At 43.0% G+C, this 27637-nt stretch overlaps 1 protein-coding gene across 1 annotated transcript; it reads left to right on the plus strand.

Moving 5' to 3' along the window:
• The first annotated feature begins 2693 nt into the window (after positions 1-2693).
• On the plus strand, positions 2694-27593 carry snx27a (sorting nexin 27a). Its single transcript, XM_079523430.1, has 13 exons — positions 2694-3258; positions 8508-8739; positions 11804-11996; positions 13141-13205; positions 13905-14009; positions 14238-14316; positions 15736-15899; positions 17638-17727; positions 18258-18407; positions 19209-19337; positions 19982-20041; positions 20200-20248; positions 22535-27593. The coding sequence occupies exons 1-13, from the start codon at positions 2930-2932 to the stop codon at positions 22606-22608; spliced, it is 1719 nt and encodes a 572-aa protein (XP_079379556.1). The 5' UTR covers positions 2694-2929; the 3' UTR covers positions 22609-27593.
• The last annotated feature ends 44 nt before the right edge of the window (positions 27594-27637 follow it).

Raw genomic sequence — 27637 nt, forward strand, 5'->3', positions numbered from 1 at the left:
CTGGTACATTTCCTCAGTGTCATGTAATTAATATTTGTGTTGTGTTGGGATGCTTATTCTTTTTCCATGCCTTTCTCCTCCCTGCTTTTTCAACAAGCCCTTGTCTTTTGTCCTGGCTTAATTTCATTGTGGTACAATCCATAAGATGTTGCCTACAGCTCAACACCAACACAATGATCAGGTCTGTCTGTCTGTCTGTCTGTCTGTCTGTCTGTCTGTCTGTCTGTCTGTCTGTCTGTCTGTCTGTGTCTGTCTGTCTGTCCATCTGTATATCTATATGTTTGTGTGGCATTACTTGAAAGAGCTGTCTGTTCTTATCAAAACAAAAAAAATTATGCTGATTATGTAGTTCCATTGTCACAAGTAAACAAGCCAAGGGCTATAACAACAGTGAACACACAGAAATGGCTCTGGAAGTAAACATAAATGTTTTCCATGACAAAAAAAACAAGCAAAGATCTGTCAGGAAATTGGTCCGACTCCTGACAGATGTCAGGAAAACCAATACCATGTGACCATTTGTGATAAGATTCTTGAACACAGCATGCTCTCCACACCTATACATTGGTTTAACCCTATAGAACACAAAACCATCACTAAATCTGGGTATATTTTACCCAATGTAATATATTCCACTAAAAATATTTCTCATCACAATATATTGAATGGCACCATGGCACTGGATGAGTTAATATTTCATGACTTTTCACAACAAAATAAAAATAGATATCATGGGGGGCCAAAATCTGTGAAAAATGTGGGTATTATTTTAAAAATATTTCCAAAAAACAAAACAAAACAATATTTGGGAAGGAGAAGTCTCATTTGGTCCACCGATTCGTGGGACATGTAAGAATGGTCCAGTAAAAAAACAAACAAACAAACAAACCAAAAAAGCCCATTGTGGGTGTATGGGATTTTCCCCACTAGTCCCGATTGCACTAAACCCGGGTGAAATTCACCCAAACACCTGCCTGTAGAAAAAAACAGGGATGTGGGCAGGGAAACAAACCTACCTTCTATGATGTCACTGAGCATCATGATGATGAAGGTAGTCAAGGTACTGAAAGACCCACCCCCATCAGCTAAGTCAAAACACTATGAAGTCAATAAAACACAAGACTGAAGTATAGTTACCAGCAAATTATCAATGTACAGAAGTTCGCAACTTTGCATACTATACATCTTCCTATAGACTTCTCCTTCGGGGAGGGCCAAACAACCTTTTGGCCTGCATATATGTTAAAAACAATTTGAATATAAGAAAGGTGAAATATCATATAATTTTGTTGCAATCTCCATACACAGCCTTTGTCAATTGCACAAAAACAAAAAAGGGTACCTTACCATTGATAATTAACATTCAAAAAAGAGCATTAACATTAACAACAAGTCAGATCAAGCAGCTATATCAAAATTTGAAAACCTAAGGAGTGGTTGAATTAAAATAAATGAATTCCAAAGGGTTTGAAAAACATACAGTTATACATTATCAAAGCAAGTGTGGAAAAACTAAAAGTATGTCAAATTAAAGATATAGGCCTTGTAGAATAAAGGACTGCTGCTGTGTTGCAACATTTTTTTGTTGCAAGAATGCAAACAATTGTGCTTTTGCTATCAAATACCGGTAGGCCTATAGGCCTACTGTGTTACACACTATATCTAGTATCTATCCACACGCACACGCACACGCACACACACACACACACACACACACACACACACACACACACACACACACACACACACACACACACACACACACACAAAGCAGATTTACATTAAGCAAGAACAAAAAGCATGGCAATACATCACATACATAAAAAGTATAGTAGAAACATGCATAAGCTGACAGTGACAGTGGAATATCTATATAATGAAACACATACTATACTATCCCAGCAAGCCAAATGACGTCATGATAACGTTATGATGACGTCCTACAGTGACTCCGTTGACGTTCAGGACTAGGCCAGATCACAGCCCATATTGGGATGATCTTTATGTCATTTCCAGGACGTCTTCACCAGTTTAAATAATATAGCTTATTCTGGCCTCGATCGGACTCTCTGTGATTCATCCAGGGACATCCGTCTTAATGGGCAGAATTTATGTTGGTTGAAATCAGATGATATTCTGGGCCAGATCTGACTAGTCTTGGTTTGACTTGATCTTGCCACAATCGAGACCTCACTAATTCGTCCAGGTCCTGACCGTGCTTTCTGGGATACTATACATATACTATAAAGTGCTATGACTACATAAAATGCAATTGTAGTGCTGTCTACGTAACATGCTATAAGTCTGTATAAAATGCTATCTAAGTCTACATAAAGTGCTATCTAAGCTAAGGGCTAGGGCAAGTGCTACGGCCCCACACACACCGCACGCACGCACGCACGCACCGTTACAGCTCACAAATGCTTCTGTTTGAACATGTTCCCAGGTGGTTCAGAGCTTCTTCTTTCAGGCATTCTTAATAATACACTTGTTGTTAGTGTATTATGAAGTTAATGGTGCCATAGGGTTTTTTTTGTTTTGTACAGCATGCATGCATGGCTCTCATGACCCAGAAAGAGAGAGATGGATAGACACACAGACAGAGGCTGAGAGGGGCATAGAAAGAGGGAGGGGGAGGGAAGGGGGTGACTGACTGTAGTCGACTATCTCCGGATATTTTCGGCGCACGTCGCACGACGACACTCACCGTCGTACGCCGAAGTATCCGCCCTCGGCGAGTGAGCGGCGGCGGGTCTCGTGATGCGTCGGAGGGGCGGGTTGTTCACAGCGGCCAGCCACTGAGGCACACAGAGCACTGTGTTGTTTTGAATTCGCTAGGAGGCACCGACCGACCGACCGACTGGAGGAGGGGGTAGAGTAGAGAGAGGCAGGGTCCTGTGTGTGTGTGTGTGTGTGCGTGTGCTTGAAGATGGCGGATGTTGAAGGCGAAGAGATTCGGTCGGCCCATCACCACCCCTCACTGGCATCCCGTAACGGACCCGCCGCGGTGGGCTCGACAGTCGGAACAAGCACCGCAGGCCACAATGCGACCACGGTGACGTCAGGTCCACGGATGGTGAGGATCGTCAAGTCGGAGTCGGGCTATGGATTCAACGTCCGCGGTCAAGTTAGCGAGGGAGGGCAACTGCGGAGCATCAACGGGGAGCTGTACGCTCCCCTCCAGCATGTCAGCGCCGTCCTGCCCGGCGGCGCGGCCGACAGAGCGGGCATATCAAAGGGGGACCGGATCCTTGAAGTGTGAGTTTTTGCATTGAACGGTTTCACGTTCGTTATTGGCTAGTTAGTAAGCTAGCTAGTTAGCAACCCCCTCTACCCCTGGACTCGAATAGCCATTTTTTTTGCTATTTAAATACAAACGTTACGTATTTCTGCTGTCACCCACAACAAACTGTGCAGTTAGAATCATAGCCATGGCCATATTTGCCCAACCAAGTTAACTACCTGGCTTGGGAACGTCCCTACTGTCGCTGGCTGGCTAATCAGCTTGCATAAGTTGAGCAACACACGGGCTATGCATGCTGATTAGCCGCAGCCACTTGGAGCTAGCTAGCTCTGTGGCTAACTGCTTGTTTTGCGCAGTGACTGACTGATCTCAGCAGCACTGTGTTGACAGTGAGCACAGCAAATGAAACGTTGACATGAAGGTAAACGCTCGAGAAACACTATTGTGATGCGTGTCTGTTTGCTGTTTCAATAGTAAATGGAAGACAGAGGTGCTGACTGCTGAGGTCCATCAGCTGTGTGTGTGTGTGTGTGTGTGTGTGTGGTCATGTTGCTTGGGTCAAGACGACCAATGCACCTCATACCCATTATTAGACAGACTGTCCCTCGACCCAGAGACATGTAAAACTCCAGCTCTGGTCCATAGCCTGATGCAACGGCATTAAGGATATGGACCAGCGCTAGTAAAACCCTAATGTTATTTCTACTCTGAAAGTGTAAGTTTGGTTGCATTGGTACACTAGTCGGAGTTCCTAATGGCTCAATTCTAACGCCAATGATTTTACTGTGTAGTCTTCTTCATGTTGTTGTTGTTTTTGTTGTTGTTTTACTGCTGTCCATTGTACATGTTTTAAGGGTGGAGTTGACAGGCATGGCTGGACCCCAGAGACATGGTACAAAAGTGTTTTGTGCGTTGAGCAAGGACAGTGGCTCATGCCAGGGAAAGCCTATTCTTTATGAAAAACAAACAGACTTTCAGACAAGAGTGCAAGAATGTATCACTCCATGTAGCAAGATTGAGTTCATAACTGTGTGTGTGTGTGTGTGTGCGTACGTACGTACGTACGTACATACATACATACATACATACATACAATACATACACTCACAATAATGGAACACTGTTGATTTGCAGATAGTTTATTTATGACTTAAATTGACAAAGTGTTTTCCACCAAGGGCAGAGTTCGCGCTTTTCTCTGCATTTGAAGTGAGGGAAAACATTTATAGAGAAAATAACCTTAATTGTTAAATTTATAGTGATGGAAGGGCCTTGAGTGGGATTTAATGGATTGCTATTCAGTGTGAAATGGAACAGTCAAAAGGATAAACTGTTGTGTGAGTGACTGTTGAGTGAAAACGGCCACAGGCCAAACTTAGGTTAAAATGAGGAGGGGAGGAGGTAGAAGAGCACACTGACCTTCACTGAGGAAAGCCAACTTGCTGAGGCATCAAAAAGGCTTCATCCTAATGTTTTCTTCATTTTAAGAGCTAAACCCAAGTCGTATGACCTGAGCAGAAGTTTCCATGTCACATATTAACCAGCATGGCTGCTTGTCAAGAGCACAGAAATAGTGCTGAACCCAAGAAACTCGTCGGGTTGCCTATTTCACATGTCAACATAAATGTGACATATGTTCCTTGACCGTAAGAAACAGAACTATAGTATCTTAGCCTATTCTCGCTAATATGAAGGGAACAATCAACACATTTCTTGTCTTGTTTGAAGGGTGTGTGGCGCCTGCATAAAATTGCTTGTTTTTTGGTTTGGCCTGAGAAATAGAAATAATGTGTTTTTTTGTGCATTAGGCTTGGCGAATGAATTGGGGTAGGTAATTATGCTTATTCTGTGGGGTCTCATTGTTTGTCTCCCTTTAGTTTGTCCTAACCTAATTCATATTCCAACAACCTCCTTTTTGGCTGAATAGCAACTGTGGCTGTGTTCTGGCAGAAGTCCTGTTTTTTGTTTTGGCTGATAGTGACAGGAGGATGATGATGAGATCAGAGTGGCTGTGAGAATAATACCATGTCCCTTTTAATCTTCACATTGCTCTTCACCACACACAAACACAGTAATTATCACTTTTTAATTATTCACTTATACATGAATTTCCACAAATCTCCAGATTCACATGGTCTTCACTCCCATTTCATTGTTGACTTTCTATGCCGTCTTTTCCTACGCCTGACTGTTTGTCTCCACTCCCCTTTTCACATTGGGTATTGCTGATATAAATGAATAAGTAATGATGGAAACATGGCACATGGCAGAGAGCCCTACACTCCTTCGCCTCTCCTCTCTGCTCTCCTCCCTCCGTCTGTCACTTTGGTTCTCAGAGGAAGATTAGCAGAGACACCTGATGCTGCTGCCATCTGGCCATGGCAAAGTGAGCTAAGGAGGATTCTACTTGTAGCGGCTAGCCAAGGGATAGGTATCGGTATATGTCCGATACAGACCAAAACAATGGGTCCATAGTCCAATATGATCCATTGGCAAATCTTGATTCTTGATTCTAGCCTGAAACTATCCTAAATGCTTGTAGGCTTGTACTGTAGCATACTCTGAACAACAGGCTGTAAAGAGAAGTAGCATCATGTGTCATGTGATAACAATAGGCACTAGGCACTGAGGTCAGACATTCCTCTGAATCTTTGGGTGGCAGTTCCTCTTTGAGGGCACATAACCTGGATGTATGCATTATATATGGGATACTAATATATTAGTCAGATTGGAAATTGTATTATTGTTCCAATTATTACGAAAACAGCAGAAAATATGGTATATGTGCTTGTAAACATTGCATAAACACCTCCTTTGGCCTGACTATATAAATAGTAGTGGAGCGCTGCCGCTACGTCACATGCACACACACACCGATTAAAATAACCTCTTTAATATGTATGCCTTTTTAACCCACAAGATATATTGAATGTTGTTCTGTTTACTTGCATAATGGGGACACTTGTGTTGTCACATAATTTACCTGGCAGACGTCACCTCTGTAATTTAATTCATGATCCATTATCCAAACGTCCATTATCTGACTGCTTCAGAACATTAATGTCTTTACTCTGACTAGTGTCTAGTTGTCTTATTCTAATGTCTAGTTGTCTTATTTAATCTATTTTACTTATCAAGGAATGAATCAATGAAGGAAAGCATTTGATATTTGTTACTGTATTGTTAGGCCCTCAGATTCTATTAGGAGGAAGGAGGAAGAATACCTATTTACATTTGAAGAAATAAGTCCGGAACAAGTAAATGTTTTGCTACTGTCAGTGTCAACTGCAAATAAGCTAAATTATTGGGTATTATCAGCCACAACATGCAGATAATTTGGTTTATACTGTAAATTCAATATGGGTGCATAGCTGACTGTTGCTTTGCATAACTGCAGACATTTACAATTACAATCATACTGTTTATATTAACATTTTAACACATTTCCTTTCCTGCAGTTTTTGATAATAACATTAGGTTAACTTGTCAGCCCTTAGTCAGCCGTTATGACTGCTATTGCCATGGAGAGGGGTTTGTTGCCCTGCAGATTTCTTTGCTCTGATTTGAGAACTGGTACACATCTAGACAATCTCAAAAGGCTAGGCTTGACAGGCGAACTTAAACCTAAGCGTTTGTTTACTGCACTGGCTGCTACACAGCCTGGGACTAGTGCTGCCTAGATGCAAAGAAGTCCTTTAACCACGAAGGCTGGTCGCACCTGATCACTTGAAGCTCTGGCAGTGAAACTACTTAGACTATTGTATTGTCAGCGGGTGCAATATATCCTGTACAAGTTCAAGAATGTGTTTAATAGAACAATTTTATAGTTGACCACCATTTGATTGCTGGGGCTTGTGCACATCCACACAGTACACACACATCATGCTCTAATGATGCATATTCATGGTAGCAAACTTACTATGCAATCCAAATGTAGTCTTTCTACACATTTCTAGCATACATAACATTTTCTGTCAATTAAAATTGGAATGGCCTTTTTATGCCCAACACAAATCCTGATTCACACTATGGTCCCGGGTGCGCACTCGGGACCACTTTGCAGATGTTGTGGTAGTGTGAATGATGCGTACCGTTCCCGGGAGCGGATCGCCCAACCGTACCCGGGATCGCAATCAATTAAGTCTCGGATACGGATCAGCTAGGACAAACATACCAAGGGTTAGTCAGTGACGTCACTGTTAACATACCAATGATATGTAGGTGATGTCACCGTCATAAAGACGAGAGACAACGTTACATTGCGCTGTTTAAGACCATAAGCGCACACTTCTTTAGTTGTGTTGTATTGTTGTTATGTTATGTTAATAATATAACTCAAGACAACGTCTTTATTATTTGCTCTAAACTCTGAAAGTGACTCTTTTTCTGTGACATGACATTTTCTGTCTCCCAATAGTCCCATAGTCCACAGCGCCCCTCTGAGGCACATAAGTTGAATAAAGTGTACCCGGGTGCACCCTGGGCAAGACCTACACTGTAGAGGCTATCATTTGTTTGGGCGGAAGTTGCAGGATTTTAGCGGAAGTATCGCCCAAGGAAATTACGTTGATGCTTTACAAATCAGTTTACATTCTCCGCGAATGAAACAAGTGTTGTGATTGGTCGGGAAAATATCGTATCCGGGGGAAATAAATCTGATGGATGTTCCGGAGGAACATACCGCCGATAGCTTCTCTGCCCACGAAAAGAAAAGCCTGGTATTTGGGAACGGTTCGAATCAAACAGACTCAGTCCGTCTCATTGTGAATCCCCCATTAGAGAGATACAAGGCATTAAAGTATCTCTTGAAGGTTACGGGTTGAAAAAGGAAACGGAGCCCATTTGTGTGGACATTGTACCATGAAAGTCACATGTTGGCCCCTCTATCTCTCTGTCTTTCTATCTATGTAGTATTATGTATGTACTATGAAATGAAGCTAAACATCTGTGAGGGTCGGAGATACTCATGTATTTCAAAAGGGTAAGGCAAAACAAAACCTGGGCACTTTCTTCTGAATTCTGTCACCTGGGACTGTTGAAAGACTGCTGCTGTGTATGATATGCACTGTCCCTAGGGACACAAAGCATCGAGTAGGCTATGTATTACGCTTGGTGACAACATCAGAGAGACCACGATCAAACAGTCAACTATTGGAGGCTCTTTTTCATTTAGGCCAACTATGAACCAATAAATAACAAGGACAACGTCTTCTCTCACTCTTTTCCTACTCTTGTCACCCTCCTCTCTCTCTTTTTTTTCCAGTAATGGGGTGAGTGTGGAGGGCGCCACCCATAAGCAGGTGGTTGACCTGATCCGGGCTGGGGAGAGGGAACTGGTCCTGGCTGTGCTGTCTGTGCCTCCCCAGGAGGCTGATGGGCTTGAGGCGGGGGAGGACACCGCCATCCAGACTAACTATGACTACAGTGACAAGCAGGCTGTACCAATCTCCATCCCCACCTACAAACATGTTGAGCAGCACTCGGAGAGGTTTGTGGTGAGTACTGTTAGCCTGCGGTTAACGTATTTTTAAGATATAGATTTGGGCTAAGAAGGATCAGCTTGCCCCTATCGTCTGCCACCTGTACCGTCCATTGGTCTACTCTAGACACTTCTCTGAAAGAAAAATGTATATTGTTTATCACCCGGCGAGCATTCACCTGAACTTTGGCGAGATAAGAAGGGCAACGACGAGTATCGGGTGATAATTTATTTGACACAATTTATTCACAAACAAATTAAGACATTACGTTAATTGATTAACATGACTGTTAATGAGGCACTCTACCGTCTACCGGTGAAAGACATGGTATAGCCAAGGTTGGAGGGAGCTACCATTACCTGCCAAGCTGACAGTGAACATAATCCACCGCTTAACTGCTAATCAGAATATTGCGAACACAACATTTTTGTCATTTAATATTAATAATGAACTCAAAATTAATTCTGACTGTGGAGAAATGTTTTGTGCACATCAAGAAATGGATGTCCACTGGGATTCTCCAACATTGGGCCATGAGTCAGCTCAGAACACAGTTTGCTGCTGGCGTGTCTCGCGTGATTCGTCAAAGGTTGCTGTTTTCCGCTCTGTTTCGGTAACTTACTTTTGCCCGTTTCTTCCCTCAGCCATGAATGTGTGCGGATATCAACTGCCAACTTTATTTGTTAAAAGATTGAATGTAATTTATGAGGTTAAACAGAGTCTGCACAGTAAAATCACGAGTGTTCATTTAACTCTGAGACGAATCGATCCAAAGGGACCCTTGCCCATTTGTAACTCTGAGAGTGTACAAGTGGAACCGCATTTGTTTCCATTTGTACACTCACTAGAATTTCGCGGGCCTTCGGCCCGCTCATCCCAGAGTTGCGTTGCCCCGCGTTGCGATACAGAAGTCCACAGATACAGAAGTCCACAGTGACACGCGTTTTATGCAGCTGTTTTGTGTTGCAGCGCGTGCGCGCGCGCGCGTGTAGTGTTGTTGTTCTTATCCATATATGCGCCTCGGTTCGTCCCGTTTGTTCCACGCCAGGTGTCGACGCAGTAGTTCGTGCGATTTGCGTGTTTGCATTATTTTAACTGTGTAGGCATACCATATTCTGAATTACCAAAAAGAGGACACATGCGCGCGTGCATGTGGATGTGGATGTGCACATGCGCGTGCACGTCGTGCACGTCGTGCATGTGCCGTGCGTGGGCGGTTGTGTTAAATTGAGATGTCAAAAGAATCTAGAGCCTAACAATAAATGCATCAAATATGCTCTATATTAGTTATGTATTTATTTAAAGCAGTGGCTCTGAAAGGTGTGATCCAGGGACCCTCATGGTTCCTTGAGGGGGTTCCAAATGGACCCATTATAGGTCTGTAACTCTGAGAGTGTAACACATGGACCCAAATGGACCCTTACAGGTCTGTAACTCTGAGAGTGTAAAAATGTAACCAAATGGAGTCTTTTATAACTGTTAACTCTGATACTGTGGAAATGGAATGAAATGGGACTGTTATGGGTCCATTTGGTTTGACTCTCAGAGTTATGGGGGTCCTTGAAATTAAAAAGTTTGAGAACCTGTATGCAATGGCTTATCTGTTGTAAAAAGAGAGACCAGCCTATTCTCCAAACCATCATATCTTATGCTTTGCTAGGTTGTACAAAATAATATTGGGTCATTATAATTTGCAGGACTCACCGCGCGCACAGCTGCCTTGTCTGTGTTGACATGACATGGGCTTGCAGGACAGAACTTGTATTTGTGACAGACACATAGTTCCTTTGCAGACAATACAATGTGCTTCTCATTGGTCAGTCAGAAAGCTGAGAAAACAGCAGGCTACTTTTTCTGCATGTCAATGATGAGATAGTTCTCCGCTGTCTGTCTATCTGCAGACAGCGGAGCAGCCAGCGAGCCTTTCTCTGATCTGCGGTCGGGACCAGTGGTAGTGGTGTGAGCGTGCAGCGCATGCAGAGTTATGAAGAATACACATTCCGGGGTTGGGGCTGAAAGTCCACCTCTCAGTGTTTTTCCACTACGAACCATTGAACGTGCATTGTAATACACATTGGTGTGAATGGTCTGTGAGCGTAGCGATACACTACAGGCGATACGTGTAAAACCCCGGACATTTGAAGGTATTTATAAAACCACCCGGACTGGCCGGACAGGCCCCCAAAAGAGGACGTATGGTAAACTGTGTATGTAATCGCGGCGCTGTCCATGCAAGTTAGAATGAGTGTGTGTGTGTGTGTGTGTGTGTGTGTGTGTGTGTGTGTGTGTGGCTGGCTGCCCTGTGGTTGGCTGCGTGGGGATCGCCATGTGAGGGGGCTAGCCAATAAGGGCCCTGTGTTGCATGTGGAGAATTGTGTAGGTTAGTGTGTGTGGTGCAGCCGAACGGGGTGGTGAGAACATGAGGGGGATGTAGCACAGCAATCGGTGACCCCTACATTAAGCTGTGTTGCTCCCAAGATGCAGTGCAAATGCGTGTTGTAAGCAACCGTAGCCAATGGGAAAACAGGATGCAGTGTTGCCAGGTCTGCGAATTGTAAGCGAGTTGTAAGTAGCGTGTTGAATGGCATATTTTCTGGGCTTGTTTTCATAGACGTGGCAACAAATTAGGCGGGGGTGTCGGTGCTTGTGGCGTGTTTGTGTTTATTATTGATATTGATGTTGTTTGTGAGTGTGGACGGGAGGCGGCTCTAGTGGCAGTGCAATGACAGTTTTTACGCGGGTGTTGTTAAATGTGGCCGTGCGGCGCGACATGAGGAGATAGCCGTGGATCGACGCGGAGGGTAAGGCTGTGTCGTGTTAGTGTGTTGTTGCAGTGTGTGTTGCAGCGTGTTGCAGCGTGTCAGTGACGTAGTAGCTGGTGCCTTTTGTTCCTGTGCGTGCTTTTGGGCACATGTTTTCAATTGTAATATAGGATGGAGTTACGTTTTAAATTGAGGAGTATGTTCTGCTACAGAAGTGTCTTAAACCCATCCAACACCATCTTGCATCAGTATTTATTTACCACTCTTTCCTTCCACATAATGTCTCCACCCCTCTGTCTCTCCACCTGTGGCCACAGGTGTACAACGTATACATGTCGGGAAGACAGCTGTGCTCCAAGCGCTACCGGGAGTTTGCTATCCTCCACCAGAACCTGAAGAGGGAATATGCCACATATAGCTTTCCCAAACTCCCTGGGAAATGGCCCTTTTCCCTGTCAGAACAACAGCTGGATGCTCGGCGCAGAGGTCTGGAAGAGTACCTGGAGAGAGGTGGGACACAATGCATTTTATATTTGAGTGGTGTAAACCACTCCTACAACTGGCTTTGTTAGTTTACGTGTCTGTCTGTCTGTTTGTCTGTCTGTCTGTTCGTACCAAAAAATGAGCATGGTTGCTATGGTCACCCAGTTCACACGGGTGTGATTTCATTACGTCAGACATTACGTCAGACCACAGCTGATCAGTCTATATAAAACCTTACACAACTCAGTTCACACAGGTGTGATTTTCTTCTTTTAGATAGGCTGTCGTCTGGTTAATGTACATTGAAGACGAATAGCGGCTAGCTGACTGTGACATGACATCAGGTACAGCATGCTCAGGCAAACGAGCAGCAGACGTGACACTCTTTGCCTCATTGGCGACTCTCATATTTCATATTTAGACCTCAGTTTAGCGTCTCATCTGAAATATGGCATATCCTACAGCACAGTGTCCCCATCAATGCACTTGGGCATTGGCATATTTAATTTGGACCAGAGGGAAGACTGCCCCCTAATGGCCCACCAATACCACGTCCAGCTGCAACTGGTTTTCCAGTAGAAGGAGGGAATCTGCTATCCCAAGTACAAACCAAGCGCACGCCTGCTTACCTAGCTTCAGTTACTCAGCAGAAGCAGGGTAGGGTACATGCTGCTATTGGCTGCTCGCTTGGTTGCTATGGCTCTTCACATGATAAAGACAGAAGCACATAAATCACAGTTTGCAGAAGTGAAAGAGCAAGTATGTCACAATCCAAGGAAGGGGGGGGGGAGGGTTCCTTAAAGGGCTACTTCTCTGATTTCTTTTTCAATCTGTTGTGAGGAGTATGTGGAAATCTGACATAAGAACAGTGCGTTCTGCGCCCTGAGAACTCGACCTCCTGCTTACAATAAATAAATACTTAGGACTCGGGTTAGAAATAACTAGAGTATTGCAGTATTTACCTGTGGAATGTACTGTTTGTCTGGATGGAATGCCGTTGCATCTTGTCTGACCTCAGAAGCACAAATCATGAGGACACTGAACACTTACGACCTCTTCCTCCTCTTGCTTCTTACTTTATTGCTTTGCTTTCTCTCTAATCTGTCTCTCTCTGTCTTTTCTTTCTGTTTGGCTATCTCTTTATCTTTACTCATGTTTGTCTCTTTTCTAGTTTGTTCGGTGCGGGTGATTGGGGAGAGTGACATCATGCAGGAGTTCCTATCTGAGTCTGATGAGGTAAACTTGTGCTTTCTGTGCAACTGTATTTTGAGGTTTGTGATATTTTCTGTTTTAAAATTATTGCCAGAGAAGGTGTAACTATGCGGCTGGTCATAGTTATTTCTAACATCTGAGAATGTACAAATGGAACCAAATGGGCCCTATGGTGTCCTTTTCTTTTTACACTCGTAGACCCATAAGGGTCCATTTGGAACCCCCTCAAGGAACCTTAATAGTCCCTAGACCCCACTTTGAGAACCACTGTCCTAGATTTATTTTATTTATTTTTTATTACACACTATCGGATCGGTACAGAGGGACAGAAATGGGTCGCTGATGCGTTGGATTCACTCAGGTCAAATACACTTTGGAGGTTTCCACCAAAGTGTAAGTGGGGTTTTCTAGGCCAGATTTTCTGCACAGCAGCAGAATATATTATATAAGGGGTCGAATGAAAGACCTTTCCTCTTGAGTTGAAACAAAACACAAAAGTGCAGCCTCTTCCAATTTAGAATTTGCAGTAGTGATTTTCCTATTTTATCACGTAACACCCCCCCCCCCCCCCTACACACACACACACACACACACACACACACACACACACACACACACAGACACACACACTCTCTCCCATTTCTCTTTCACACGGAATCACATGCAAATCAGACATGCATGCTTCCTGCAGTAGCTGACTATGTGTTTTGCCTGGCTATGTAGAACTACAATGGGGTAACAGATGTGGAGTTGCGAATAGCCTTGCCTGACAAGACTACCATCTCCGTCAGAGTCCGCAAGAACAGCACCACAGACCAAGTCTACCAGGTACACCACTGTTGTTGATGATGCTTTCAACAACCCAGAGTACCATAGTTAAGATGTATAAATAACAGAAACATAATATAAGAGATTCAAGTCATTGTAAAATCTACATAAGTAAATACCAAGCAACTAAATCAACAAGTTTGATTGATTTTAAAATACTGAATTAACTGAATGTCAATACATCCCCTCTTTATAACAATTTGTTCTCTCCCCCTCTTCATCCTTTAGGCTTTAGTGATGAAGGTTGGAATGGACAGCATTATGGCCAGTTACTTTGCCCTCTTTGAAGTCATCAACCACTCCTTTGGTAAAAACTCTATATTTTATGTGTTTTTCTATATTTGATGTGTTTTACACACAAACATTTGGTCAAATCATTGCCCTGTCCTCCATATCATTATATATGTATACCCTTGCGAGACCAGCTGTACATCAGCTACATGTATAGCTACAGCTATAGCTATGTATAGTACAAGGCGGAGCATGTTGTGATTATGTTATATTTCCTATAACAAGCTTCCCGTGCTTAATTTGTTAGCAGCACACAGACGTCCTATGACTGGTAATAATATGTCTATTGAGCCTGGTGTCAGATTTCCCATTCCATTAGACAATAAAGGCAGATAATGGTTACAGTATACGGCATGGGAGTCCATTACTATCACTCTCATCAGCCCTAGGGATGGGTACTGTGAACTGGTGCCTGTTCCTGATTGGTCAGACACAAAATATCAATACGCTCCTGGACAAATGCTGGTGCTCTCTGTATTTGTCAAATTTACTTTAATGAATCCTACAAGCATTTCCCACACATTGCAGTGCCAGGGCGGGCTGCACAAGTATATTATTGGTCAGCAAGATATATTTTTGGAAACGTTTTAATATTGTTTTGTATCCGTCCGAGAAAACAATGGCATCAATAATCAATTAGCTAGCAGTACCTTAGCTCTACCCTCCTGTCTCTATACACAGTAGTCCAGCCTACACAGTATGACGTTAGAACTCTCCCCGGACCTGTGTAATTATTATCTGATTTAGTGGATTTGAATTCCACAAAGAAATGCTGCAACTATGTCAACAGTGGCTGAGCATGTTTATAGTCTAGAGATCTCATGACCCGAATGGACAGTCGCATTTGTATTGGCTAGTTGATAGCGGATAGATCCCATAGTCCAAAGAGATGGTTGTGGTGTAAAATTGATATTTGGTTGACAAGCAATGGCTGAGGTGTATCAGAGTTGTAGGTCTTGAGGCAGTTGAATTGGTCTTATTGACTGTAGCTCAGTTGACTACAGTTATATTTAGAGATAGCATGGATTAATAATTTCTCACAAAAAACGAATCGCATTATCTTATTAAATAATGTTTGCTTCTGAGAAGCTCAAGCATTAGTATATGTGTTGCATACAAGGCCGCTGGGTTGCAAGACAAATTTCATTGCAAGCTGACAATAAAGTACTATATCATATCATTGATATCTAATCGTGTTAGATAAAGTTTATTTTATTGATTGTAAGGAACCAGACACTACCAGACCCTTTATCTACTGTATATAGCATAACCAAATTAGTAATCAAAGAACTGTGAATTACTTAAGGGCATTATGTGGACATTTATTGCTGAATATCTGTATTATTAAACAGCATTGATTGTGGTATATCGATATCAATAAAATGCTGATGATTCCCATCCCTAGCTGCTCTTCATGGCTTATCTCTCTTAACAGTGCGGAAGCTGGCACCCAACGAGTTCCCCCACAAGCTGTACGTGCAGAACTACACATCGGCGGTCCCGGGGACCTGTCTGGCTCTCCGCAAGTGGCTGTTCAGCTCGCAGGAGGAGGAGCTGCTCAGGGACAACCCCCTGGCCCTGCACTACTGCTTCCATCAGGTATTTACTGTTGTTGGTAGTAGTTGGGGAGGCCTTGTGTGTGTGTGCGTGTGCGTGCACACACACACACACACACACACACACACACACACACACACACACACACACACACGATCTATAAGCAAACAATGCCTTGCATTGCAGTAGATTTGTTATTTTTTTAAACGTGCGCGCGCACCGTCCGTCAGTGTTCTCCTCCCTTTCTCTATAATGTACCCTACATTAATATGCTCTGCCAAAATTCAAGAAACTTCCATAATGACAATTTAAAGTGAATCCTACTTGATGCGACGTGCGTCCATTGATGGTAGCCTACTCCTTGTAAACTGAGTTTGAAACGTCGCCACGTTCAAAAACGTATCCAGCAAACCAACTCCAGCAAACCAGCGAAAAGGTTATAGTATTCCATGGAAGCAGATGGGATCAACACTTGCAAGCATATCATTTTAAATCCCTTTTAGAGAAGGTAAAACCCACAACATAAACCGGAGTTTCACTTCTCTAAGGAATGACATGAGGTATTATTTTTGCCTTGAAGTGCAGTAAATGTATTTACAAAGCTTTGCTTTTGTTGCCTTGAAAATCATGAAAGGCAGACGTTTTGGACCCCTTAATTAACAGGTTGACTCCATAAAACGCTTTACCCGCTATTTAATCAAATATTCTACGCTGCTGAGATTGTTTTATTACCTTTAGAGCATACGCTGAAGTATTTGCAGCTTTCAACAACAAAAATCCGGCGAAAAATGGTCTGTCAGCTTGTTATGATCATCAGCACCAGCGACCATGACAATGCGGAACGAAACCACAGTGCAGAGCAAGTTGTAGTCCAAACAACCCCCCCCGTCCACTTGCATAGGGCTCAATTTCCCAGAAGCCCTAGCAGCCCAGATGATGACTTGATTTCCGGTTTCGTCGTCATAATGTGACGGACTCGTCATCAGGTCCCAGATAAATCCCCTGTTTCTTTTTAATTATTTTAAGGGCTTGCACGCATCCGCCTGGGAGATGGCAGACTGCTGGGCGAGCCCTGGTGCTTTGGGATGGGGGTCACATCAACATATGGAATGAATTCTGTACTGGCCATATATGGAGCGTGTCTTGAGTGTACAGGGTTTGATGAGGTCAGATCAACAAATGGAATGTCAGAACAGAACAGATCTAAGGGTTTGAGGTCAGATGTAGAGTTGCTGGCCGGCTTCATATATGCAGATCTAGGTGATGATCCAGTCTTCTCCATGTATGGTTATCCAGGGTTAGATGAGGTCAGTGTTGTTTGTGATCTTCATATATGGAGATGGCCATATATGGTGACATGACATGACATGACGTGACGTGTCACGAGGCGTAATGTCACGAAGCGTGACCATATATGGAGGTGTGATGTCACGAGGCGTGGCCATTATATGGAGGCATGTTGTCACAAGGTGTGACCATATATGGAGGTGTGATGTCACGATGCGTGACTAACACACAGAGATGCAGGTTTTCATAGTAAATGCGACCTATGGTCGCAATAATTTATAGATATAATCGTATCAAATTATCAGGCTGATACTGGACTTGATTAAATCAAATAAAGAAGTTTCCCTGATACAAAAATCCAACACCAGGGATCTATGTTCTAAATACATTCACATCATGTGTACAATTCTCTAGTGAAGATAAAATAGCTTCAGCCAGCACTTGTATCACATGCTGTCCCTCCATCTCTCTCTGTCTTCTTCTCTCCGTCTAGGCGTTGGATGATGTGAAGAAGGGATTCATAAAAACGGAGGACAAGTCCTACCAGCTGCAGAAGCTGGCAGAGCAACGCAAGATGGCCACGGTCAGTCCCTACAGAACAGTCTTTGTTCAGGGAGGGGGATTGGGATGATGGCGCTGTCTAGTTTCCTCCTTTCCTACCACTGCTATCTACCTTCTAACCAGGACTGCAACTATCTACCAAAAAATTAGCATGGTTGCTATGGTCACCCAGTTCACACAGGTGTGATTTCATTACGTCAGACATTACGTCAGACCACAGCTGATCAGTCTATATAAGACCTTACACCACTCAGTTCACACGGGTGTGATTTTTAAATTAAGTCCCATAAGCCCTATTTATACTTTAGCATTAGCATTACGGAAAGCGAAAATAGCCCATCTACAAGCTTCATGAATTACAGTGTCATGTGCTTGTACAGTAGCTTGTACACTATTTTCGACATAACATTTCCTCCCGGAATGGATTGTTAAAAATAGCCACAGGGGGTTCACAGACACACTCATGGTTCAGAGTGAAGGTGCAGTGCAAAAGGAAGGCAAGTGAGATTGATCACGTCGGTTGTGTAATTGAAATGACGTGTGTTGTCACAGTACCTGAGCCTGTTGCGGGCGTGCGAGGGCTACAACGAGGTGATGTTCCCCCACTGCTCATGTGACTCCCGGAGAAAGGGCCACGTTATCACCGCCATCAGCATTCATCACTTCAAACTGCATGCCTGCACCGAGGACGGCACACTGGAGGTGTGTGTGTGTGTGTGTGTGTGTGTGTGTGTGTGTGTGTGTGTGTGTGTGTGTGTGTGTGTGTGTGTGTGTGTGTGTGTGTGTGTGTGTGTGTGTGTGTGTGTGTGTGTGTGTGTGTGTGTGTGTGTGTGTGTGTGTGTGTGTGTGTGTGTGTGTGTGTGTGTGTGTGTGGATACTGTAGTGTGTGGATACTGTAGTGTGTGTGTGTGGATACTGTAGTGTGTAACACAGTATAGGCCTACCGGTATTTCATTGTTCTGTTTGCATTTTTGCAACAAAAAAATGTTGCAACACAGCAGTCCTTTATTCTACAAGGCATATCTCTTTAATTTGACATACTTTTAGTTTTTCCACACTTGATTTGATAATGTATAACTATGTTTTTCAAACCCTTTGGAATTAATTTAATTTAATTCTTTAAAAATGCTGAGTTTATATTTGTATCGGGAGTATACACATGTATTTCTTATATGCCAGCGAATCGACAGAAAATAATTCAGATGCATGTTTTATCATTGACTAAACCAATTGGTCCGATTCACCACTTTGTTGTACAATGGTTGCATTGAAAAAAGTGAAAATGGCCTGCTATTTTCACTTTAAAAACAATATATATATATAATCGTTCAATAATTCTTATCAGACCGTTTTGCACCAGGAACCTTTGCTGTTTTCCTTTGTGCCAGTATGAACCGGCAATGTACAGGACACTCGGTTACGTTTCCTGTGTGACTTGTTGTTCATTGTATCTTGAGTTGACTGCATGGATTCTTTTCTTAACGACTCTCTTCTAACCCTCAGAACCAGGTTATAGCGTTTGAGTGGGGAGAGATGCAGCGTTGGGACACAGACGAAGAGGGCATGGCCTTCTGCTTTGAATACACCAGAGGAGAGAAGAAACCCCGCTGGGTTAAGATCTTCACTCCATATGTAAGTCTGACTACATCTCCTCCAGTCAAAACAACATGCATCATCTCATAAATAACTGTGTGTGTGTGTGTGTGTGTGTGTGTGTGTGTGTGTGTGTGTGTGTGTGTGTGTGTGTGTGTGTGTGTGTGTGTGTGTGTGTGTGTGTGTGTGTGTGTGTGTGTGTGTGTGTGTGTGTGTGTGTGTGTGTGTGTGTGTGTGTGTGTGTGTGTGTGTGTGTGTAACATTTTCAGATACAATATGCAGTGTTGCCCTTTGCCAAGTAATGCACTGTGCTTGTTTTAAGTTGCATTGAGTATTTGCTGGGTGGGGTTTCACAGCGTTGGGACATTGCAGTCTTTTGCAGATAGTCCAAGGGAGGTTATCTGTCACAGTCAAGTGTACTTTGTCAACTTTCAATTCCTTTCCTGTGATTGTCTTAACCTCCTGGCCCTCTCTGAGTCTCTTGAGTCATGTTCCAATGCTAACTCCACCCGCCTGACATGTAGCAAAAACTGCAAGATTTAGTGAAGTCAAAATAAGTCTGGTTACTATAAAAACAGTCTTTTTGAGGGGATAAAAGTTAACAAAATTAGCATAAGTTGCTGGATTGGCATTGGTGGGTGTTTGTGCTATATTGAAGTCATTGTTCTGTCTCTTGCCCCCAGTTTAACTACATGCACGAGTGCTTCGAGCGGGTCTTTTGTGAACTGAAGTGGAGGAAACAGGTAGAAACCACACCTTTCCTTTTTCCACCCACGCCAAGTCTGAAACGCTAAACTTAGTTCAGACAGTTGGGCGTTGCGAACATGATAAACCTCTAATATTTTGTGTGTGTATCAAATGGATGGCTGGGAGTTAATTTGTCCTCATTCTGTCTTGTCAGGTTGAAGAGGAGGCATCTGACAAAGACAACAAGAACTGCAGTAACAATGGTGAGACGACAATAACTAATGCTCGAATGTCCCATGTTTGGGATATATCTCATAAAAAAAATAAGTGTGTGTGTGTGTGTGTGTGTGTGTGTGTGTGTGTATATATATATGTATATATATATATATATATATATATATATATATATATATATATATATATATATATATATACATACATATACGTGTGTGTGTGTGTGTGTGTGTGTGTGTATATATATATATGTATATATATATATATATATATATGGGTCTTATAAACTTCATATATTATACGGTACTATGAGGAAATGGTCTACTAGACCTAGTTAAACATTAACTTGTGACTCCTACTGTGAAAGGGCAAAAGGAGAACATACTATAAATCCTCAGTGTTCATTTAACTCTGAGCGTGTGCAAATGGAACCAAATGTTCCATTTGAGTTAAATGAACACTCAGGATTTCACTGTGCAGTTGTCAAAGTGCACGGTTTAGCATTTCTATTAAACAGAAATATCCGGGACATAAAGCATACACTACTTCCCATGTCAGCTGCACATTGTTTCTTTAAAGCAGCATTGTGCAGTAAAAAGGCTGGCTTCATAGTGGGGCTGTTCAATGTTTCCACATGGCATGATTTCATATGTTAAAAATGTATGTTAAAAATGAAAAGGGAGGACTGGCCGGCAGACGCTTGTCGTCACGCTCGTGTTACTTACTGTCCCAATGCAGCTACGCTCTAATATGGAGTGTGTTGTCTAACATCGATGTGTCGTCATACATACACAAACAAATCTTTCAGCTCCACATATGGGCACAAAAGAGGGCATGCTCATATGGGCATATGCTGATATCAGCGATAAAAGATACAAGGACTGACATACAGAGATCCGGTTGTCCAGACTCAGAGCCACAGATCCAACCACTATGCCCACATATGGTCATGTCACTCATGTGCGTAGCCTTCCGAACTCGGTGCGCAGCGGCAAGGATGGGCGAGGGCCAAGCGATGTTGAGTAGTTTGGATATCCAGTTGTCCGAACTACCGGTCCAACCAATATGCCCATAGGACACAGGTAGACAGATACAGAGATCTCCATCGTATGTCAGAAGATAAAATGATAAAATGACACGGACAGTAATGGACGTGCCTTTGTTTGGCAATTCAGACTCGCAGTATACTAAAGTGTAATGGGAGTTAATTGTCCCCCATGGTCCACAGCGATGGTATCACCCTGAACAGTCATTTTAATTTTGAGTACCCCCAGTTTGATATGTGTTTTTAGATCACGGACCCCCATTTGATACGATCTTTTATCTCTGGGACCCCAATCTACAGTGTAAAACCTTCATTGGTAATTTAACGCAGAGAATGTATGGATCCATTTGTTTCCTAACTAAAACCCTTTGAAGAACCCCTCGAAAACGAAATGCTGCATGCATCTCAAGGGATCTCCAGTGAAATATCAAATATATAAATAACGGTAACAGACAAAAGTGCTGTGCAGATGTGATCGAGACCACCTCCACTATAGGTCCACGAGGCAGTTGATACAAGAAGGTCCCTTTAGGCCAGAAGAATCAGTGAATAACCTTGGGAGTCATAGAAACCGCATAGAAACCGCAAAGATCATCCCAGAGACATAATTAGCAAAAGGCACTTGAATTGCGAAGGACGAAGACAGGCATCTACAGATAGAAGGCAAAGGCAAGGACCTCGGCATTTAGTGACACCGAAAAGAATAACTCTCAACCTCCCAAGAATAATGAATGCACAGCGATTCGTCTTGGTGTCTGGTGCAACTTTCATCAGTCTGTAGTGCACTTAGTACGTATATCGATGCATAACACGCTTCTAAAGATACACTCAATTATGTTTATATACAGTGTACAGTTCAAAGGGATAGTGTATGATGCACTATTGACAAATAAGGCGAGGACAGCGGCCTTGATTAAATGTACAGAACTGTGTCTCTGTGACTTACTATACATACAATACTATTATACATGTTATCCTATACCTGTAGTCCTGTATACTGTTGATAGTCAGGAAGCATTGGAGCCTCGCTTTCCAAAGTCACTGAGGCTGTTCAGGTTAATTTATTTGTTTGTCCCCAAAGGGTGATTTGGTGTGCAGCAAATCATAACAGGCAGACACACGAATCACATAAAACACAGTAAAAAAAAAAGAAGAACATGGTACACATAGAAAATAAAAACAGGATGGCAGTTCAAGGTTCACGAGCAACAAGGAAGAGATTCACACAAGATGTGTTTTCACTCCCCAAAACCGTCTCTCTGTGTTCCAGAATATCAGCAGCCTCTGTTGGAGACTCAGCAGAAGGCATGGCGCCACCTAGGGGGTGAGATTGCCACATCCTAATAGAACAAAACCAACCTTCCGGTCAACATCCCAACTACAATTGGTCCACTCATGCCATCACAGCCACAACAGAGAGCGCCCATCGACAAATCACGGAACTGCCTGACTGACTGAGGTGATTCATGACCCCCACTCCCCACAAAAACCTGGAAGCGATCAATTTGAATAAAATGAAAACACAGTAACACACACCAATCCAGGGAATACACAGCAAAGAAATTAAGGAAAGTTCAAAAGAAACATTCATGTCATTAACTAGATGTCCATTGCGTATCTACAATTGGTCAGTGGTCAAAGTCAAGGCATCGCCATTTTGGACAAAAGAAAGGAGCATCTCGACGACGCGACTAGCTGACGCAAAATGCCACCTGGTGACGCCGCCCACACCCATTGTGTTTGTGACAGCGAGGTGTGTAAACAAGGATCTGCTCTGGCCAATCACAACGTCCCTCCAACTGTACTGAACTCAGACGGATGTTGGAGAGGACTGGGGACAGGAAAGCAGCAGGGGGGGGGGGATACTAAGAAAGGGGGATTACACTATTTTCAGCGATATGGAGAGAAGCGTAAGCATTATTTACACTAATGCTGGACATTAAGAGAAGTTTTGTTTTCTGTTTATGGGTATAAGTGATGTCATGCTGTTCCTGTCATGAAGAATTAAGGCAACGTAGGCATGTGGAACTTTCTGGAAAAGCATAAAGGGGTATAAGGGAGGGGGAATGACGTTGGTCACTAATGCTGGTACACGATAGCTACTTACTGGTAGGTTGCTTTACAAGTCACTGGCAGGTTCCCAACCATCACTTGCAGGTGGCATTCTATTGTAAAAATCTCGCTGGCTTCAGGCAATGGAAATAGAGGCTGACATGAATGTGCCAGCCCACACTGGCCAGTGGCCCAGAAAAGGTTTCTTTACCACCCTGTTAATATGCTACGCTTAAGAGATCTGCTCATGATTACTTAGAGATTAATATAAGAGCTATGATAATTTCCTTGATCTCACGGAACAAAACGCTAACTGAATTCTTGCTCCATTCGCTCTCCCATCCATTCACCTTTTCTCGCTAATCTCACGTGCCGGTCCAGAGTGATGTCTGTTGGCAGTCCACCGCTAACAGCTTGGACATTTATACGCCCCTTTGTAAGTGTTTTATTGTGGCGATTCATTGTGGCGATTCAGCAGAACTCTGGAGCTGAGAGGAAACGGTGTTCGTCATTGAGACACAGTCTTCCGTCAGTGCAAAGGGAGTGGGGGTGGTTTCCAAAGGAAAGGTCATCGCGTTAGAAACCCAATCTTAGTGGAAAGCTACACATTATATGTCAGAGTTTGACAGATGGGGTTAAGAGATTTTATTAAAGTATGCTGAACTGCAGTTCCTAGAGTGGACATAAGAGTGCAGTAGAGTTTAAGAGAAGTTTGTGTGTCAGTATTGAGCAGCTGAAAGGAGGGGCTGCTTTGGGATGCTTCCTTTGGTGCTCCCTTTGGCTGTGTAACTCACTCAACCAAGCATCACTCCTCTGCAGTTTGACTGTTAACCCTGTAAAGCATTGTTTGCCAAAAATACCATATTTTCAGTGAGTTATCGTTATACGCCTGGAAAACATTGGTTGCTGGCAAGTCATACGGTCTTGAGACAAAGTGGTGGTGACAGATTGTGCACGACACCTGTGTGTATATTGTTGACAGTGGAGAGTACTGCAAGTGATCCTGTAATCACGGCCAAGATCAAGTGACAGTCTGTTGTCCCTCTCTGCACTTAAGGCTTTCAGTATTAGGTGTGTGTGTGTGTGTGTGTGTGTGTGTGTGTGTGTGTGTGTGTGTGTGTGTGTGTGTGTGTGTGTGTGTGTGTGTGTGTGTGTGTGTGTGTGTGTGTGTGTGTGTGTGTGTGTGTGTGTGTGTGTGTGTGTGTGTGTGTGTCAGACATGTGTGTGTGTGTGTGTGTGTGACAGACATTATGTTATTAATAACTTTATAGCAGGGTCAGGGTTGTGATTACGTTATTTTTCATTTATTGTGTGCAATAGATTTCTCCATCAGATTTTTAGGTTTTGTTTTATTTTCAATCATGTTTTTATCTTCAATTTTAGTATTTTGTTTGACGCTTACAGGTTTGTTGTTGGTTGTACAGTTTTCTGTAGACCTACTTTTGGATAGACATGTCTTTAGGTAGAAATTAGTGGATGTAAATGTAATAGGCTAGGTTTAATTGATTAAATCTTATTTAGTAGAATAATTGTTTACACAAGGCACCATTTAATTAAGATGATCTTGTGTTGAGCTTGCCTTTTAACAGTATGCATAAAAAACTCCAAATCAACCCCTAATCAACAGAGAACTTAGATTAATATTTTATCTATTGGAGCTTGAGCCGAATGCGAACGAAAATAAAAGCCTGGGTAGCTCCTGTAAGGGTTGTGGCCTGATGGGCTGTCAACACAGCAGACAACCAGGGCGCCAACAAAGCTTTAGCTAAGCAAAGCGTTCGATGTCCTTGTCTCTCACATCCCACAGATTTTCCTAAACTAATGGGCTGCAAGGGAAAATGAGACGATAATCATGAATCAAATTAGCGAAGGAGAATATTTTCTTTGTACCATTTGAGTGTGTCCCTCACAAACATGCCTCGACTGCATGAAGACTACGGCTTCATCATGTAACCATAGTGAGCAGTCATTTAGCGAGTAAACATAACCCTATATTCTTCGTTGACCAGGGTCCCCCAGGGGTCTATACTTGTGAGTTTGTTGACCTTTTAATACACATGGACATGTTACTGTGGTATTTGTGGTCTACAGGCTGGAAGATGCGTTGGCTAACCTTGCAGACATGAATACCCCAGCAGTTATAGGAAGGCTTGCCATCAGAAGATGTTTCCCTCTTTGGGTGTAGAACCTGCTTGGCTGAAAAGGGCTGTATAACTCATGGATCACTTGTGTACAACCAGTCTTGCCTTTAGAGCAAGGAAGCTGCAGTTTCTCAGTCGTCTCCACTAGGGTGGCACTGTCGTTATTCCCTGCCAGGTAACCAGAGAATCTGTGTAATATAATTACAATAACACGAGTTCTGCTATGTACAATATACTGTATAGGCTTAATTGTGGGAACAAGTTGACACTGCATACAATACAAGAGACTTGTATTTCCTCATACATATAGAATGGACAATTCCATCTCCAGGCCGGGGGCATGCTGGATATGCAAATCTCACTACTTTTCATTTATTCTGAAAGTGATTGAAATCAGTCCTGACTCCTAACCTTAAAGACAAACTGACAACTCAGTGATTGAAAGCAGTCCTTACCTTAAAGACAAACTGACAACTCTTTTACCCGTTTTACTTATTTATTTACTTGGCATTTGAGTTAATGAGTAAATCGTTCCTAAGTTTAGTTTCTGTTTATAAATTATATAAACCTACCAGCTAGGTTCTAACTTTGAACAACCTTGCTCTGTCTTGGCTAGTATGTATGTGTGTTTAATTATGTATGTGTGTTAGTGTGGCTTGTGTGTTTCTCTGATGCGGTATTAGAGCTGAATTGGACTGATAAGCTGTCATTGTGAGGGCCAGGAGCTGAAGAGATGTGGCTGTGTGTGTGACAGCAGAGACGGGGACAGATACTTTTCAAGTTGGGAACACCGCTATATGTCGTTAGCAACATAAATCTAAATGGGTTAATGGCAGACATTCACTTTTAACTCGCATTGCTCTCCTCCTTCAGCTCTGTCAGCATGACACACACACCTTCATCCAGTGTTTCTACATAGGCCTGGGAAGTAGGAAGCCGTATTTGGACTTTTCTGAGCCTATAAAGCTATGGCTGAAACACCAAAGAACAGAAGTGCATAGATATACCACCACAATACACTCTTTCTGCCCAGTCAAATGTATTCCATGAGTAAGTCAAAACTATTTACAACTCTAAAACAAATAAGCACAAACGATTACCAAAAGAAATGATGTCATGTTACAAGAACACTCCTAGCTCCAGCCTCCAATAATATTTTCTTTCTTTAGTTTCTTTTGTTTGTTGCTCGACTTGCTCTCCTGCTATCTTACCATGTAAGGCTAAAAACCATGGACTGGAAAAGTAAAGAATGTTTCAAATGGGGGATGTATAGGCTCCCTAATTTTCCCTGTTCCCTCCATACTTTCCTAAGTGGATTTGTCTCTACCAATGTATAACAGACCACAATATTTTGCTATTTTTTGCATGGCCGTGCAATGATTGTGTCCCCCAAGGAGAGGCCTCAGGCAGACGACATTGAGGCACATAACTACAGTGTAGTAGCAAATTGCCCGTTCTCTGACACCAACAAAACGGCTGCATCAAGATAGAAGTGCTGTGTGGACATGCAGGGGAGAGCTCCCTGCAGATTCTGACAAGCAAAGTAATAGCCAATTTAGAGATAGATGACAAGATAAGAATGGGAGGTCTTCGACCATTAAGTGTTTTTTTTGTCAGTCATAAAAGGAAAGGTGGTGGCAGAGATGGCGTATGTATGTACATTCGTATGTGTTGGCATGGCAATATTCTGCTCCTCTCCAGGTTGGTCTCCCATTATCATGGGGTGGGGTGGGGGGGGGGTTGCCGTGGCAGCAGCACAACATCAGCTGAGCATGCTCAACCTGGTCTCTGTTCCCAACTCATCGGCAGACTGACGACTGACTGACTCACTCCCTTCCTATAATGTATTCAGAGCAAGTGCTCCCCTCATATACTTGATGTCTGTTTCTGTCCCCGTGGCTCTGCATCTCTGTGAATAAGCATCACACAGTTTGTCTTCATGCATCCCCTGACTGCCGCAGGTGCCGACTCGCGAGCTGGCTTTCATTCATTTGAAAACGCTCCGCGCTCGCAGGTGGGTATCCTGCGGCAGGTGCAGTTATTTTTACTGTCAGCGGTGGACTGTTGCAGCTATTGCTGAGGTCATTGTCATAGTAACTGGTGCCGGAGCAAACCCTGAGAGGACTAGGGTTAAAACAAAAGGAATAAGAATGCTGTTGTATGGCAGCCCCCCTACCCCA

This window comes from Electrona antarctica, assembly GCF_951216825.1.
Source record: "Electrona antarctica genome assembly, chromosome: 15".
NCBI classification, from domain to species: Eukaryota; Metazoa; Chordata; class Actinopteri; order Myctophiformes; family Myctophidae; genus Electrona; species Electrona antarctica.